Source organism: Nelusetta ayraudi, unplaced genomic scaffold, assembly GCF_046127955.1.
Source record: "Nelusetta ayraudi isolate G7.1 ecotype Tasmania unplaced genomic scaffold, CSIRO-AGI_Nayr_v1 ptg000018l, whole genome shotgun sequence".
NCBI lineage: Eukaryota > Metazoa > Chordata > Actinopteri > Tetraodontiformes > Monacanthidae > Nelusetta > Nelusetta ayraudi.
The window spans coordinates 2524597-2542500 of NW_027466068.1; the positions used below are offsets into that span (position 1 = coordinate 2524597).

Genomic DNA, 17904 nt, shown 5'->3' on the forward strand with positions numbered 1-17904 from the left:
CAGAAGAAAACATGAGAAGGTGTGTCCAAACTTCTGACTGGTGGTGTACAGTACACTGACTGACCAAGTGACTTGGTGAATTCTGCTTAGCCGAAGGATTACCATGCTGTTTGGCGCAGTTTGATGCAAAGAGAAGCAGAAAAACGCCTCATGAGTACGTACATCTAATTGTCAAAGGATCTTTTCAACTTCCATATTTCAGTTTTATCACAGAATCGGCACAGTTCAAGGCGGCCCGAGTGAAGAGAGGCTTTGCGTTGTGAAGGACGAGGACGATGTTCTTTTCTCTCGGCTGACTCTGTGCGACTCACCTGGCATACAGATGCACTTGAACTTCCCTATTTGGTCCAGGCAGGTGGCTTCGTTCATGCAGGGGTTTGACAGACACTCGTTGACGTCCAGCTCGCAGCGCGGCCCCACGTAGCCCTGCAGGCACTTACACTGGAACGAGCCTTTGATGTTGAGACACTTCCCCGCGTGCTCACACGGGTTGGAGCCTGTTGAGAAGGATCACAGGTTTTAATTTACCAAAATTAAAAGAACAAACCGCAAAAAGTGATCTGGATCACTTTGCAATCTTTCCATTCAATCTGTTCCAACACGGGAAGGCAGAAAAACTTGTTTGTGTTGGCCGTCGAGAGAGAGAGAGAGAGAGAGAGAAGTCAGAGAGATTTTTTTACCCAGCGCGCACTCGTCGATATCCTGGTCACAGGAAGCTCCCACGTACCCAGACGGACACGTGCACAGGTGAGTCCCCGTGACGGGGTTGGTGTCACAGTTGGCGCCCTTTCGGCACGGGTTGCTGATGCAAGCATCGTCCAGCTGGCACAGCAGTCCTGTTCCGCAGCACAGACACAGAATTTAAGAGAAGTAACAGAAAAACAAAAGCGCTGACTGAGTTTTCAGTAGTGGCCTATTAAGTTTACACACATTGCAGGCTTTTTAATTACCGATCGGCTTAATCAAAAGCAAAGCGCCTCCCTAATATATCAGAAAATTGGGCAACACTGCCAGCTGAATTAGGGCGTGTGTGCTCCACACCATTCAATGGAAACAACTTGTCGAAATTTTAGAGATATCGCTTTTATTTTGCAGGCTCGGACGTCGTTGTCGGTGTGTTTGTACCTGTGCGGCCGATGGGGCACTCGCAGTAGAAAGAGGCCACTCGGTCGTGACACGTGGAGCCGTAATGGCAAGCGGCGCTGGCGCAGTCGTCGATATTGTCGCTGCAGTCGTCCCCGGTCCAGCCGTTCACGCACACGCACTGGTAGCTGCCGTAGGTGTTGTGGCACGTGCCGCCATTTTGGCAGGCGTTGGGCATCAGCTGGCACTCGTCGACGTCATCCCTGCAAAGCTGACCTGTTGGGGGGAGGGCGGATAAAGCCGTTAGGGGCTGAAGTCCTCAATCCTCCGAAAACAAAAACAAAACTGACTCATTAAAACCCGTTATTCGGATCGAACGTGGCCGTACGAACCTGTGAATTCTGGCTTGCACTGACAGTTGTATGTGTTGACGCCATCCACGCAGGTTCCACCGTTCTGGCACTCGTGACCTGGGCAGTCGTTGATGTTGTGGTCGCAGTTTTTACCTGAAAAACCTGAAACCGAGGGAAAAACAGCTTTGAGCCTTTCGGTTCTCAGCGTTTCATCTCTTGATGGCTCGGGGGGGGGAGGAGGAGCTTCTCTTTTCGACCGCGGCGACGAAACGGTTAAGTTTGACTTCAGTTAAATGTGGTCAACTGTCAGATGAGGCCTAAAGAGGCAGCTGTACCCTCTTGAGGTCTCTGGCAAGAGCGCATGTAACAACACCCGCAATGCTATACGGTTACACAAGAGGCAACACCCCTCAGCTCCACATGTGGCTCGGGGGGTGAGGGGGGGAGGCGCGGAGGGCAATGAAATGAAAAGCAGCAGCCAACAGTGCGGCCGCCGCAGGACTTTTAATCTATCTTTAGCAAAACCTTGATGCAAAAAAAAAAACCCTCAAAGATTAAATGCAAACAGTTCTTTAAGTTTATTTCCTGCTTTTACCTCCTGATGGATGAATAGTTCAATTGGTTTAATTATAATAACAGCTGGTTTTGCTAAACATAGTGGACTTTGAGGGAAAGTTCATGAACAAATGATTTTAGATCATTGGTATCAAGCTCTGGCCTGCGGGCCAAATTTGCCCGCAGTGCAATTATATTTGGCCCGCGAGGCAATATAAAATGAAAAAACTAGAGCTGGCCCTCTGCTATTATTCATCATGTGCCGCAACACTACAAATCCCAGAATGCTCTGCTCAATCAGGACAGGATGTTCACTGAAGGACATTATTATGACTTAATTGGTTCATTGTTGTTTCTTTATTTTGAAATTTATTGGAAAAAGGCTACTTTTGAGATTTAAATCTGAAGGCTGCAAATAAAAAAGAGATATATTTACATTGTATTTATTTTGATGAGGGTTTTTTTTTTTCAATTTGAAATTGGATCTTTGGATGTGTGCAATATTAAGTTTAACAATTATTTATTTAATTATACAACAATTTATTGTACAGTTTTAAGCGTTGCTAGTTCCATATTCAGGTCAAAGCAAAACTTGTGTGGGTCCACATAAAAAGGTTCACTGTTATATCTAATGGAAGATCTTTTTTTCAATCAACATCAATGTTGGCCTGCTACAATGTCCAAGTTTGAAATTTTGGCCCACTGTGTATTTGAGTTTGACATGCCTGTTTTAGATGATTGAATTATTATTATTTTTTTAAACACTTGGTGAGGGCAGTCCTGGTGAGGATAGTGAGCTGGTGGACAGATTTCACTCGGCGTGCACTCTGCTGTGTGAAAAGGATGTTGTCCTCTGACCATTTCCTCACGATAAGCCCGGATGTCTTCCTGCTGTGATTTATTCACACACATTGTCCACTCCGGCGCAGAAAACCTACATGCGGAGGCCCACGTAAGCAGGAACAGCCCTGCCTCCCTCCCCACCCTCCCCAGCCTGTCTTAAAGAACCACATTCCTGCAGCATCAAAAACGCCTCGAGTGCAACTCAGAGACCTCGGCGAGGGGAAGCAGAATGATGGCGATGTACGATTCTTTTACCCGGCACGCAGGAGCATTCGTAGCTGGTGTCTCCCTTCTGGACGCACGTCCCTCCATTGTGGCACGGCGAGGGGCTGCAGGGCAGGTAGCGGCTCTCGCAGCGCTCGCCCGTGTACTCCGCCGGACAGTTGCACCTGTAGCCCCCGACCTCGTTGACGCACAGGCCGTCGTTGCGGCAGGGCGACGGCCGGGCGTCGCACTCGTTGACGTCCTGCTTGCAGGTCTTGCCTGAGAAGAAGGGCGTGCAGGTGCAGACGAAGTTGGACTCGATGGCGGAGCAGTGGCCGCCGTTGGCGCACGGGTTCGAGGCACAGGGGTTGGCTTGTTGGCACAGTTTACCTGCAGGCATGGAACAATTATAATTTGTTCGGTTTTTGTTATTTGTATTTTTGCGCCACAATCATTTGATTTGATTTGATTTGATTTATTTAGCGCATATCAAAAAAAAAAAATTAATGCTTGTACAGGAGTTCCACCCCTTTCAATAATTACAGTCAACTAAAATGAATGAGGCTAACAAATAAAAAGTTAAAATAATGAGACATGGTACAAAAAAAGAAGAAGAAAAAAAAAAAGAGACAAATTACAGGCTATTACTTGGCGACTAATGGACAATGTAGACAAAATTCATCATTCGTTGTAAGTAAAAATGAAGGAGGATGGGGGGGAAAGGCATAGAATGAAGATGTAAGGCAACTGGAGCAGGAAGTGACTCGATGTGATGAAGATGTTTTTCAAGCTGCTTTTTAAAGAGTGAGTGGGAGGATATGGATCTTAAAGGGAGAGGTCAACTGTTCCAGAGCAAAGGGCCTCTGGAAGACAAGTTACATTGAGGATGTGGAGTAGGGTACAGTCATTTTTCTTCCGGATTTCTTTCAAATTTCTCTGATAATAACTATGATGATGATAATGACACATTTTATTTAAAAGCACCTTTTAATGACACTCAAGGTCACCGTTTTTTGATGTCTCTCTGTGTTTTGGATTATTTCACAATCATTGTTTTTCCGCGACAAGGCGACCAGCCTGTGACGGTCTCTGCCGCCCCCGCTTCTATCGTCATTACCTGTCCACCCGGGGGGGCAGCGGCACTTGTACGTCTGGGGACTGTCGGACTCGCACACGCCGCCGTTCTGGCACGGCAAGCCGATGCAGGCGTTGTTGATCTGCGTTTGGCAGAGATGGTCGGTGAAGCCCAGTCTGCAGGCGCAGCTGAAGTCCACCGTGTTGCCCTTGAAGACGGCGCGACAGGTGCCGCCGCTCAGGCACGGCGAGCTGATGCACGGGTCCGGAAACTGACACCTGCTCCCGACGTATTTGACCGGGCACCTGAAGGAAGAAAAATGGAAATGTCTTTAATTCGCAACCAGGTCACTGTAGTCACACTCATAGGGTCAAATAAATGACTCTTGCAGGTCATTCGCCAGTAACGAGTAGTTAAGACACAGTTAAGCGGTTAAGACACAACTTGTGCATAATTCATTGAGATTTGGTTTGTAAAGTTTATTTTCTTTCTCCAGAAAAGGAAAACTTTCCCTTTTGCTACGTTTGCAAGCTCAAGTTTTTTGTTTTTTTTCAGGAAGTGTGTGCTTAAATATAAAGAAGTGGAAAGTGCCCCTTTGTGATGTCAGAATGGGCACTGGTATCAATTCAAGGTGAGCTGCCTCCTCCCTCTTTACACAATGACAAAGATCCAACAAAGCTTCAGTTTCAAAATCTCTCTTGCCACTAATATTGCACGGCTGTAAGTCAAGGAGCAAAAATAAATAAATAAAAAATGAATTAGTCACAATTGCATGGCATTTCTTTCATACTGCCACCCAACTTTATATTTCTTGTCTGGAGCAATTAAACTAAATCAAAAACTACCCCTCAATAATGACAATAAAATCACTCTCTTCAAGATATATTGGCCTCATAATAAATGTCCCTTCATTATTTACTCCCCTCACTTAAAATTAGCATCACAAAGATCGGACAAAGACGACTCCCTAACGCTATTTTCATCCGTCCAATCTTTTTTAGCTCGGCACTGACGGCAAAGTTCACAGGAGCGAGGCGACATTTCAGCGCAGGGTCATTCCTTTGTGCCTGGACATAAGCTGTGGGGCGAGCAGGTCCTCACCCACGGGCCCAATCATCTCTCTCTTTCTTTACCCCACAAAAAAAGATGGAGCCGTCCCGCTGCTTTTACAGCGTGGCAACACGGCCATGGGAAACTATGCTTTAAGAGGGACATTCGTCTTTCCACTGTCACCCCTGCGAACAAAGTGCTCCTGGTTGTAAACCGGAGGGGTCCGAGCAGCAGAGAGAAGGGGGACAGCCTTCCTGCCAGGTTTCTCACAGGTCGCGGCTGTTAAGAAACGACCAACAGAGGGAAAGAAAAAGATGCAGCGACACAGTGACACAGGGTTGTCCGCCAAGTTTATGCACGAAATAAAATAATGATACATTTCACACATATATATATATATATATATATATATATATATACCTAAAGGTCCATTTTCTCGTAATTTTCATCCTTTATCAATGTTTCCTGACAATAAAATGTTTCTCTGACAGGATAGAGAAACACTTCAAGCCATTACTTTGTTTTCTTGGTTTACCAATTTCTTGACCTTTGTGATGTCACAAAGGGCTTTGATAACATTCTAAAGTCAGTGACAACATCCCCAGCCAGGTGTTATCCCAACCTCTGGGACCCACCCTCACTTTGTTTCTGTTACCTTGCCAACATGTTGAAGGTACAAAAAAAAGCATCTGTTTTAGCAGGAAGCTAAGACATAAAAAGCGTTTTGTGTGATGCTGTAAACACAGGGCTAAATGTCTCTTGTGAGTTTACTCCATGAGAAAGTTTTCTCAATTTGGATCTGAAGCGAAGAAGGAGTTGTAGAACCTACAGTTTTGTGTTGAGCAGTTTTTTTTTTTTTAATTCTGTAACCAAGACCTCCCAAAATCCATTCTTACATCACCACTTTTAGAAATTTAACAGTAACGTCACCAACACTGGGTGGCCACGGATGATGCGCGTGCACACACACACACACACACACACGCCCAGCTTCCATTGGAAACACAAGGAAAGAACAAAACATACAACAGCATTCGTAATTTCTTGCTCCTAATCCCTGCTTTCCATGCGCTGAGGCGCACAGCGCTTTGGGCAGCTTCTCCAGGCTGAGGCGGCTCTGGCCCTCTTTGTCAGCACTCACTCATCCTGGCAAGGAGGCAGGATCGATGCCACGGTGTTTGAGCTGCCAGCCAACATTACGGGAACTTCAAAGCTCCCTTTGCCACCATCTCAACATTCCCCCACTCCTGCCTCCTCCCTCCCCAGACAGGATTTGCGGCAGGCGTCAGACAAGGGGCGCGAGAATGAGAATGAAACAGAAGACAGTGGAGTGAAACCGCTGTCGAGAAGCGTGAAAGATTCCTGGAAAGTGATTTTGAACAGAGAGGGAAAATTACACAAAGGGAGCAAGAAAAATAAAAGAACGCTATAAGGATTTTCTTTCCCAACTAATTTGACCATGTATCGTGTTTAGAGTGTTTTGGGGGTTTTCTTCCATTATTCCTAGAATGGGGCAAAACCTAAATATTGCAACAACAAAAAAAAAAAGTGGTCATGGAAACACCTAAACTTCAAAAAACCTCTCAAATATGGCTAAAAGGTTTTGACGCTCTCATGAGGTAGAGGTACACCGCAAAAGTGTCATGGAAACATTGTTTGTGTCCAAGTCAGTGGAGGTGATGTACGGGGTCAAGTGACCGGTTTACTTCAAGTGAAAATGGCGCATTATGTTTGGATGCTGAATTTTTTTTTTTTTACAAGTAGTCAAAGAGAAAAAACAACCATTCTCGACAGCAAACAACATCAAAATGCAGATTTATCACAAAATGTTAAACATTATTCTAGGAACTAGGGCTTATGTGCCTCACACCATTCAATGGAAACACCTGCAAAATTGCAATTGTGCTTTGTCGAAATTTCAGAAATGTTTTTATTTTGTGGAAAACTTTAATGGAAACGCAGCTACTGAGGGACTGACACTGAATAAAATCCCGACATCAAAGTGGCCTTCCCACGGCATTAAAACCACTCTCAAATACCTGAGCAGAGCCAACTAGTCTGTAAGCCCCGAGGGCCTGGCAGGACCACGTCCCCAAACATTCCTAGGGGGGGTCCTATTTGTGTGTGTGTGTGTGTGTGTGTGTGTGTGTATGGGGGCCAACTAGTGGCCCCTCGGTGGGGACGGGCGTGTGTTTGGACAGGGTCTCCCTCTCAGGGGATTAGACAGCCTTAGGACTGCGGTAAGGAAAAGAAAACATCACATTCTAGGCTGCCCACCGCACAAACAGTAGCAGTGAGCGCTGGCCTGTCGCGACACTGGAACGGCTGACACTGTTACCTTGGCCGAGTGACCACCAGTCTGCCGACCACTACGAACCAGCGGCGGAATCCACTCGGGGTTTTTTTTCCAATAAAGAGACAGCGGCGTCTCATTTAGACCAGCAGATGGTACACTAGGCCGTGCAATTGGGGATTTGTGCAAAAGCAAAAATAGTCCTATCATTTGTCCATGAGAGCTTAACTTACATGCATCACTGCGCATTTGTATTCCTGAGCTAAATGTACCCCAGGATGCTGCAAAAGTTTACAATGGGGGGGGAAAAAAAGCAACGCTCCATCATCTTCTTCTCCAAAGAACACAATATTTTGGCATATGGTATTTGCTGCATTCCCCACTCCAATAAAACGCAGACAGGCGGGCAGATTTTTTTTTTTTTTATTATGGTTTACTGCTAACAAGAAAAAAATGTACAACTAAATTCTTGTTCTGGGTGTGTGACGAGGAGGAACAGCATCTTGCTCACTGGCGGGACTGGAATAAAATGAACTGCATTCAGAGGCGTAGCTGTGACTCCTAATGCAATCACACCACAAATGCTTGAATTGTCGGGAAAACTTTTTTTTTTATCAACCACTCTGTTAGGTTCCTGCTGGGATTTACAAGCGTAGCTGCGTTTCCATTAGTTTGTCCCAAAATAGAAGAATAGATATTTCTAAAAATTTTGACAAAGTACATTTGCGATTTGCAGGTGTTTCCATTGAACGGTGCGAAGCGCATAAGCCGCGATTCTCGTAAAATCCCTACGAAACTTCGGTGAAATACCTCTGTATCGATGCGTCTGGAAAAACCACCTCATGAGAGCGTGAATTCCTTTCAGTGACATTTGAGAGGTTTTGTGCAATTCTAGCAGTAATGGAAACGCAGCTAGTAACATAAGTCGTTTCCAGGATGAAGTGTTCAAGAAAGGGGGGTTTTGCGAAAAAAAAAAAAAAAAAAAAAACCTTCAAAAAAGTTAGAAGCTCGACCGAATTTCACAAGAAAGACACGTCTGATGCATCCCATCTTAAAATTGCAAAACAGACGTGACACTAAAATTGCAAAATATATGGACACGTGTTTTTTTCTTGCGCCATCTCTGGCGATGACCGGCACCGCCATGACGCAGCAGGGCCGTGGGGTCTGTCTGGCGAGAAGTCCCGTCCAGTGGTGGCGGCTGCTGAGGTCGTGAGGCGCCACACGAGCTCGCTGGAAAAAGGCCGCGGGGAGCAGGTGCGCATGTTAATGAGGAGACGGCAGCTGCTGGGACCAGCCATTCACCCTCCCCTCTGTCTCACCCTCCTCCCCCTCCCACATCCCCTCTCCTCACACAGCGCTCTGCCTCCTTCCTCCGCAGGAGCAGCACATCCCGCTGCTGCCCTGAAGCCAAGTCAGAACCGCCGGGCCCAGAGTGCAGCTCGGTGGGAATTCACTTGGGGAACTGTTGCTTATTTTATTTTCAAATTTGACTTGATTAGCGCTGCAAGGGACATCTTGATTGGTACTTTTTTTTTTCTCTCTCTCTCTCTCTCTTTCTCTCTCTCTGTCTCTCTCTCCTCGCCAAGTTGTGGCTGGACTTGTCGGGGAAATAAGAGGGAGTGAGCGCGCAGGATGAGTGGGCTCATTGTTTTTCTTCCCCATTCAGAGTTGACCACAGGCTGGGGAATATTCAGCTGTTGCGCCTCCTCGTCCCTCGTCTCTCGCCCCCCCCCCCCCTCCCCCGCCCACTCTTCCTCCTTCTCCCTCCCTGTCCCTGAAAAACATCTTTCTCTGATTCTTCTCCCTCATCAATGTCCCACTTCCTCGCTTCAAAGCCGTGCGGCTGTTGGCATCTACGAGCTCCCACTGGACCTCTATTTTCTTCCTCTCCTGCACTTGCGAGTCGCCACCACAGAGGCATTAATAAGTCTAAACTGGCATCTGCCCGTTCACCCTCAGCCTTCCTCCAACTTCCTCCAAAATGCTGCAAAGATTTTCTGATTCATGCCGAGGCAAAAGAATCCCTAAAATCCAAAAACTCAGATGTAAAAGACAGAAAAGGTACGAGCCAGTTGAAGGAGCATTCCTTCAAATTGTCCAACAGACATTCCAAAGTACTGGCAAAATTTCACTGGGTAAAATTTGAGCTCCTGGATCGTTGGGTTGAACTCACCCATCTCTTCTCTCAAGTACAATATTGGATGAACCCAAAGACTTCTATTCTTTTTCTTTTTTAATTCGACCATCACCAGAACATCATCACTTGAGGATGTAGTCGACTCCATTGTTTCTCCTTCGGCTCGAAAGAACAAGTGCCAAACTTTATTTGCTTGGCGACATTTATACGCATATTCGCCTTGCGCTAGTGGTGTACAGGAAACATCCGCCATCAAAAAAATTCCTATTTTCGCATTGTTTATTCGGATTGCTTCACCTATTGCCTGGTGTTTAAGGACCTTTAGAGGGAAAAAGCTGCAAGTTCAGATGGAATTTCAGTGTTTACTCTGAGGAGGCTACCGTCCTGTTCCTTCACTCGATGCTCACTGGCAGCCAGAACTTTATGGGTTCCTTGAAAGAAGAAGAAGCCAGCACCAGCTTTAAAACTTGGCATCTGCCCTCACAAAACAGCCCAGCGTCTCGAACCCGGGTCTAAAAGACAAACAGACTGAGCCCTTAGCTCGCCGCACGTGGACTCGCTGTGCAAACACGCTCTCGTGGAGGCGCTAGCTGTACGCAAAGCGTAGCACACGCCGCGCAGAGGCCGCAAACAGTTTGCTGTTCAACTTAACGGGAGCTTGTCACGTACACACTCGGTACAAAAGTGGCTTTTAACGGGACTCGAGGCTGAACTACCTCGCAAATGTTTTTAAACAGAAAAGAAAAGGGGGGAAAAGTGAACAAAAGACACTTAACGACTCTTTTGCAGAGTCTCTCCACTGTGCTTAAAACAAACAGAGCAAAGCAGCTGGTCCAACAAGAGAAACCTGGCGGCCTGGCGGGCAGGTTGACTGGACCGGACAGCAGGTGAACTGGGCCGCAGGAAAGGTAAATAAAAAAGACGACATGAAAGGAGGAGCGCAAATCTGAAGCTGTGCAAATATCAGGTGTTTCACGGGTAACCGCAGGACAGCGGTGACATTATCTCTGTGGCTGATACTGTTATTATCTTTTCAGTCATCCGCGCTCACATAGTCCTCATTGTTCCTCTCCGCGCCAACGTCTCATTCTCAAAAATGGCTACGTTTCCAGACTAAATAAAATAGAAGGGGTTTTGGGTACTGACGCAACATTAGTGTGGAATGAGTTAGGATTTGTTATTATTTTAAATTAATGAAAGACCTGGAGAGCTTCTCAGAGCTCTGGTGCCATAAAAACATATTTATTTATTATTTATTTGATTAAAAACAAACTTCTTCTTCTTCTGCCCCTGCTTCTTCTGCTTCTCCTGCAGCAGTGGCTTGTGGCAACAGGTCCGCACGGCTCTGACGGGATGCATGACAGGGTCGGGCGGCGTACCGAGCCGGCAGCAGATGTTGTGGTGACATCTGACCCTCTGCCAGGCGACACTGTAAAGGGGCTTTCCTCGGCGCCGGGGCCAACCTACCATCTGCTATCACTCTGAGGTCGCACACAGACGGGGTTGGGATGGCTTTGAACGTGATGCGCTGCCTACACATGTGCACTGTAAACAAGTAAAAAAAAAAAAAAAACCTGCACAGATTTCAGCAGCTGTACGCGCCCGAATCGGCATCTATTTTAAGAAGCTTATGGTGAATTAGGTTGTGCTTTTACTTAGCATGCAAAGCTCTGTGAGAGAGCGAATCAGTGTCTGGTTCCAGCTTTAATTGACATAACAGTATGGATAACACAGATTATATTAGGTTGGCTCTCTGTCATCCTTTTAAGAGTTTTGACAAAACAAATAAATGGCGCGTGATGACAGACATATTCACTTCTTCGGTCGTCATGTTGATGGCGACAAACATGGAAAAAGCTGATTTAATCTCAGTCAAAGTGTAAATCAAATCCATGGCAAGTGCTTTACAGAATATCAGTAGCCAAGTTGTTGCAAATTTGCAGTTGACTGAAGATTTTAATGTGTTTTTTGCATTGAGAGTCTTATTGCCCTGAGCAGCTTCAGTACGGACAGCTTTCCACTTGAAAGTATACAGTTGAAGTTGAAAGTCAAGCAGATTTCAGAAGCACTCGGCTCTCTGAATCCCCAAGGTGCTTGCCAGTTGTTTCTCCTCCAGAGTTCGTGAGGCCAGGAGTCAAACTGTGTTAGTGGAGCATGTTTGCGCCCCTGACACCCCCCTCCTCACCCCGACTCCCCCAACCACCCGTTCTCATTTCCTGGCCGCTCGGTTCTCAGCCTGGGCTAAGTCCCCTTTAGTCTGGTCTGATCTGTTTTAAAAGCATTGCCCAAGGGGGCCACTCTACTCCTCTTTCTCCCTCTCCAAGTTTTTTTCTTGTCCCTCGCTCTTGCGTTTTCCCAGCGGCGCGTAGCATCCGACCGCGGTGTGACAACGCACCCGTCGCCGGCGGAGATGATCAACACTTTGGAATTGCACTCGCGTGCAACTTCAAACAGCGGCGATCGTGTCCCACCGGCGTAAAAATAACTCCTGTGGCTAAAAAAAAGTGCAGCTGCCAGAAGAACGTGGTGTTGTTTGTTGTGGAACTGAAACCACCACAAGTTACCGACAAAATCTTCTCTGGTGAAATAAATTACAGGGGAAGCCTTGCCCTCCTCTCCCTATCCTTACATCCTTCCTTTCCCTCCTCTCTAATCGTACAGGAGAGCTGACCTGGGCCAGCCCACATCTGGGAGACTTCATTAGAGACCCTGCGTATTTGGGAGCATTATCATTATGGACACAGCGCATGGGAAAGAGCCAGCTCCCTTGGGGACAAACCACTCTGTGTGTGTGTGTGTTAGTGCCAGTGTGCACGCGCGTGCGTGCTTGTTACAAGAGTCATAGCAGCAGCCCTAATGACTTCTTGTACTGCCCACTTTACAAGGCCAGGAACCACTTAAGAGTTTTACGGGGGTCTGGAGGAGGAGTCGACTGGACACATGACAACTCCGCCTCCTCCTGCAGTCTCATCACCGCGACCTCAGAGAGCTCAGCCGACCACACCGCACCCAGAACTGAATTACACCGTCCTCACGTGCTCTGTGCAAGCGAGCCACCGTCCATCGGCTTCTTTTTTTTTTTTGGCCAAAACTTGCGAATGTGCGTTCATCTCAAGTCTCTCCAGGCAGTTTGCCCCTGAAGCGACAGGCCCAACTTTGGCCTCCGAGCTTCAGGGTCAGCAAAGAGCGCAGCTGTCTTCATTTAGCATGATCTCAGATCTCAGTTACACAAGTTTCTGTTCTGTGTATCCTCCACTTTTAACACGAGTCTCAATTTGTCTTTTGAGCTGAGCCGCTGATGATGCGCTTCAGCCTCACTCGCAGCAAAAGCGGCTCTATTTCACTATAAAGGCGTCACACTCCAGTGTAAACCTGCTGCAAGTGTAAGCGTGATTCAGTCAGCGAGGCTAACTAAAGGCAAAATAAAAAGTGCAGCTGGCAGACAAAGTCCATCTGCTCTTGAATGGAGCCAAATGTGCAAAACCACAAGTAATCAGGGGTATTATGGAGCACGCTGCTGTGTGGGTGAGTCATGCTCCTCTTACTTGTTGTAGTACAACACACAAACAGGTGGTCTGGCTTTATAGAAAAAAAAAAGAAACAAGGAAGTGTGGCGTGGAGTTTGCTTATGGCTCTGGGTGCACACACACAGACACACACACAGACACGCACACGCACACACACACACCCAGACAAGAACTTCCTTTTAGCCTGAAAGCAAACTTGATTTGATTTGTCTCAAAAAGACGGCAAAAAGAAAAGCTTGTATTGAACTCGTCCTGAATGTTGAGCTTCCCAACCAGGAAACTTTGACAATTGCGACTCACAACAGCCAAACTCTGGCAAATGGGAACCCGACACCAGCGGAGGCGTCCATGCAAAGTCCTCAACGCTGTGCATTTCTCATTGTGAGGTGATGATATGATCAGATACAGCGCCTTTTCATCCAAGGGGTCCATCTGTGGCAGTTTCCTGACTCTGAATAGAGGGTCAGGAGAACTGGAGTGCAGTGTGTGTGTGTGTGTGTGTGTGTGTGTGTGTGTGGGATGTTAAGATAGACTCATATGACCGAAAGCAAACAGAAGAGTCTTTAAGGAACCTACCGCAGCAGAGGAAAAAAGGGTTCATTCTCACTAAAGTGGATTTGTACTGCGACGCGGTTGGTCATCCAATCCAATCCAATCCCATCTTTTATCAAGTTCTCAAATCTTACACCTTTGAAAGCCACTGTGTCAGATTTGGGACAATTTAATAAGAAATATAGGGGAAGAGCTACTGTCAAATTAATAGAAGAATGTTCAAGCTTAACAGAAAATAATAGTTCATTGTAAAAGGAGGACCGTCCTCTTTTAGAATGGTGCTTCTGATGACAACACCTCACTAAGCCTCTCTTTAGGAAATCTACATTATTGCGTCTGGATCACCTTTTATTTTTTTTAAATATATTTTCCAATATTGGCATCACTTCTTTAAATTGGAAGTGATCTTCACACATACCTTCACAGTTCCAATCACTGTTGACACTGACAGGATTTGTCAAGCACATTACATGACATGTAGAAGTTACATTTCATGTAATGCAAATACAAGCAAATTGCTTGTATTTGCTTTGTATTTCAGGGGCAACTGATGGCGTTTTAGCTGACTTTGCTTTTACCAATATTTGCTCTCAAATAACCTAATACAATAGCAACAGGTTATTGTTAACTGGCCAATTCCGTCTGCGACCCTGGGGTGGCCTAAGTCAAAGGGCCGTCAAATCTATGGGGTCAAAGCTAGCTGGCCAAACTAAGCAATTTGAAAGCATTGGATCCAATTGAGTATCGGATCGACAAAAAAAGATCTACAAGACTGTCTTCACGCATACGGATTAAGGGACCCTTGTCCTGAAAAATTTATGTTTTGTGCGACTGCGTAATCGGAAGGCTGTTAGAAACCGGTTGTGCGTTTTTCATCGGACAAACTAAGTGGAGATGAAGGTATGCGTGCAATCTCTCCGCAGCATCCCTCTTCACCCTTTGAGCCCGTCCGACGTCTCTCATCTCTCTGGACAGAGCAGAGAGCCATTTTGATTCTGCCCATTGTGCCAGTGGAATTCGGCAGTTATTTATCCTGGTCTGGATTGGCTCGTCTCTGTCACTACTCTCCCCTGTTGCCAAGTCTCTGCGGTAAACGAGAGGCCTCCTTCAAGGTGCTCGGGAGATAAAACTTCAGCGGGGATCTCACAGAGCCTGGCAAGGCCAGATATGAGGAGAGGATGGTATTTATGGTATGGCATGTCAAGTAGGCATCTCTGTCAGACTATATAAAACTAAAGCATCCCACGCCACTTACTTGACCCGGCGTCAAACACTTTCAAGACTTCAAGAACGTTGTGACACCAAATCATAAAGTCTGTCAAGAAGTGAAATGTGGCTCTGCTTTCACGGATAAAAGTGTTGCTTGTCTTTGACCAAACAAAACACAACTGGCACAAATTATTTTGAAATAAATGAACTCATTGACTAATACGCTCTGCACATTATACACTTAGAACGTTACCACTCATTTTGATCCATCAGCAGAAACTTCCTCAGTTAACTGAAGTAGAAAAGAGAAATTCCAATGTTTGTTGTCAAGAAAGGTGAAAACCTGCAATTAATCATTTCAATGATTGCTACGACAGCTATAACAGCTGTGTAAGCAGAGCTAAATTGATAAACCATTAGTTCGTAGCCCAAATATTCAAAAACAACAATAGCCAATTGCAGACAAAAGCAATAAAAGCAATCTAAAAGCATCCAAACCTCTCGATGTTTAGATGCTAGAAAATATGATGCCATTATGTCACATTTCTTCTACAACTTGCTAGACAGATTAATCAATTCAGCCCTGTGATGGCACAGTCACACATTGTGCATGCAATGTCTCACACGTGTACACACAAACACACACATTTCTATATACATACTGAAAACTTTATCCAAACTGTGAGAAATGTCCACCTCCATGTTTAATTGGAGAAGTCTGAGGAGGAGGACAGTGCAGGAGCACAATGATGCTTTGTGGGCCAGTGAGAAGGTGGGGAGGGTGTGTGTGTGTGTGTGTGTGTGTGTGTGGAGGGGAGGGGAGGGGTGAGGTGGGGGCTGATTGAGGGGGTGAGTAACACGACCAGACCAAAATTAAGATGTGGCGGGGGGCCAAGATGGCTGCCTGGGTCCTGCAGCACCAAAAGTTTGGACCCAGGTCGGTGACAAGGGAACGCGACACCGGTCACCGGTGTCGCTCATGCCAGCACGGACACACTAACAAATGCAAAGTGGACCCATTGTGACCCGAGTGGAATTCTGGGCTGCAAAAGCTGCAACATGAAGAAACAAAAAAAAAAAAAAAAAAAAAGCCATCAGTGGAAACGCTAAATGCCAAACCACATCTCCAGTTCTAACAGGTTGGAAAAACCTCTGCCATCTGTCCCGGGGAATGAGGGGAGAGAACTGAGGGCCATTGAGGAGGGGACAAAAAATCCCAGGAGAGGGGAGGGGGAGCTGCCGGGGAGGGGGCGGGCGGGTCTGAGGGGTCTCTCTGGGAAGCCTCACCCAGATTAGTCACACTGAATTAATCGCAGCAGAGAACAATGGTCGCCGAGCTTCTGGCAACCCCAGCTGTCGCTCGGCGAGAGAAAAGAAAAGCAAGATTTAAGGCCGCGAGAGTTTGGCTGGAGAGTGCGGCGGCACGCACGCACACACACACACACACAGACACACTCACGCATGCACACACTGTCTCCCTTTCTCACAGTGACCCCTGTGCTCATCAATGTCCACTCATTTCTGTCTCAGCTTTCTGACCCTCTGCCTCCTAGAAATAGCGACACAGGCCGGAGCGCCAATCACGTGCTGAGTCACAACTCTGCAAATTTCCCAATAAATAATCCCCCCCCCCCCCCCCCCCAAAAAAATAAAAAATAAATCTTAAACAACAAAACAAATGTAAACAAGTTAAGACTTACTTGCACTGTCCGTTTCCATCTGGACTCAGTTCACACTTCCCCTGGTTCAAACACGGCTCCGTTTGCATGGAGCATCTTAGACCTGCGGAGGCAAAGTTTTAGTCCTTCTGCAACTTTGCAAAACTTTCTTTTTTTTTTTTTTTCAGTTTTTGGCGGAGTTTTTTTTCAACTGGGCAGCCACAGGTAAAATCTCCACAGACGTGAGGTCAAGGTGCTACACCTGTCACCTCGGCGTGCCCAGTCTGTGGCACTGAGGGATTTGACACCAGCTTGGCAGTTTTGCCACGCTGCTCTCTGCAAACACCCAGGAATGAGAGAGCCATTTGGGGAACGACGCAACTTTGCAAGAGTATGGAAAAAAAAAAAAAAAAAAAAAAAAGACCTGCTGCCATAACTGCGATCTGCAAAGGCATACCTTTGCATAGAAGTGAGAAAAACTTTGCAAGAAGAAGAAGAAGAAGAAGAAGAAGAAGAAGAAGCGTGCAACAGTTGAGTAAGAAGTAAATAAGACGTGAGGATACATCTGGCAGCTGGCCAGTGAACAGACAGTTCAGTTACAGCAGGTGTGAGTCATAACGGTAAAGTCTGGAGGGGTGACTTCACAAAAGTTTAGGGAAACTGCCCTCACAGCCATGTGTGTTAAAAGCCGAGCGAGCGCAACAAGTTCAAACTCAACTCTATTTTTTTTTCGCGCGCAAAGTCTCGTTACGCATTAAAAAAAAGAAAAAGAAAAAAAAAAGACGCGTTGTTTTCCTGGAGACTCGCAGCCAGCCACTCACCTCGTGTCCGCGCTATCAGCGACAACAGCAAAGTTAGTTTGACAAAGAAAATAGGCATTCCTTCTGGTTTACAGTGGTCGCATAAATCCACGTGGGTTTTTTCATAGATCCGCTGGTGTGTCCTACTCCCCGAATGATAAAAAAAAAAAAAAAAAAAAAGACGAAGAAGAAGAAGAAGAAGAAGAAGAAGAAGGGAAAAAAAGAAGGAAAGAAAGCCGAAAACAAGTCAAGCCAGGTCGCTCCTGACGTTACGTCCCACAGTGCAGCGCGTCCGTAAAACTCTGCGCCTGAGATGTTGTCACCTCAGAGTCCAGGCTGGAAATGACTGGAGAGAGAGAGAGAGACACACACACACACACACACACACACACACACACACACACACACACACACACACACACACGCACGCACACACATACGCACACTCCTCCATCCGCTGCTGCTCCGCCGGCTCCAAGGGGGCGTTCACACACGCACACGCAGAAACTAAATGAAGACATTGTCACCCCCCCCCCCCCCCCCCCGTCCCACCCCACCTTGG

At 46.5% G+C, this 17904-nt stretch overlaps 1 protein-coding gene across 1 annotated transcript in view; it reads right to left on the reverse strand.

Annotated features, from left to right (window-relative positions):
• Window positions 1-17703, reverse strand: part of notch1b (notch receptor 1b) — a 41137-nt gene extending 23434 nt beyond the window's left edge. Inside the window, exons 1-8 of the mRNA XM_076025748.1 lie at window positions 17364-17703; window positions 16585-16666; window positions 4156-4418; window positions 3090-3428; window positions 1476-1598; window positions 1126-1359; window positions 681-836; window positions 312-497 (exon numbers count right to left, since the gene is read on the reverse strand). Coding sequence (XP_075881863.1) covers window positions 312-497; window positions 681-836; window positions 1126-1359; window positions 1476-1598; window positions 3090-3428; window positions 4156-4418; window positions 16585-16666; window positions 17364-17421 — 1441 coding nt within the window. The 5' untranslated portion in view covers window positions 17422-17703. The remainder of the gene's footprint in view (window positions 1-311; window positions 498-680; window positions 837-1125; window positions 1360-1475; window positions 1599-3089; window positions 3429-4155; window positions 4419-16584; window positions 16667-17363) is intronic.
• Between the last annotated feature and the right edge of the window lie 201 nt (window positions 17704-17904).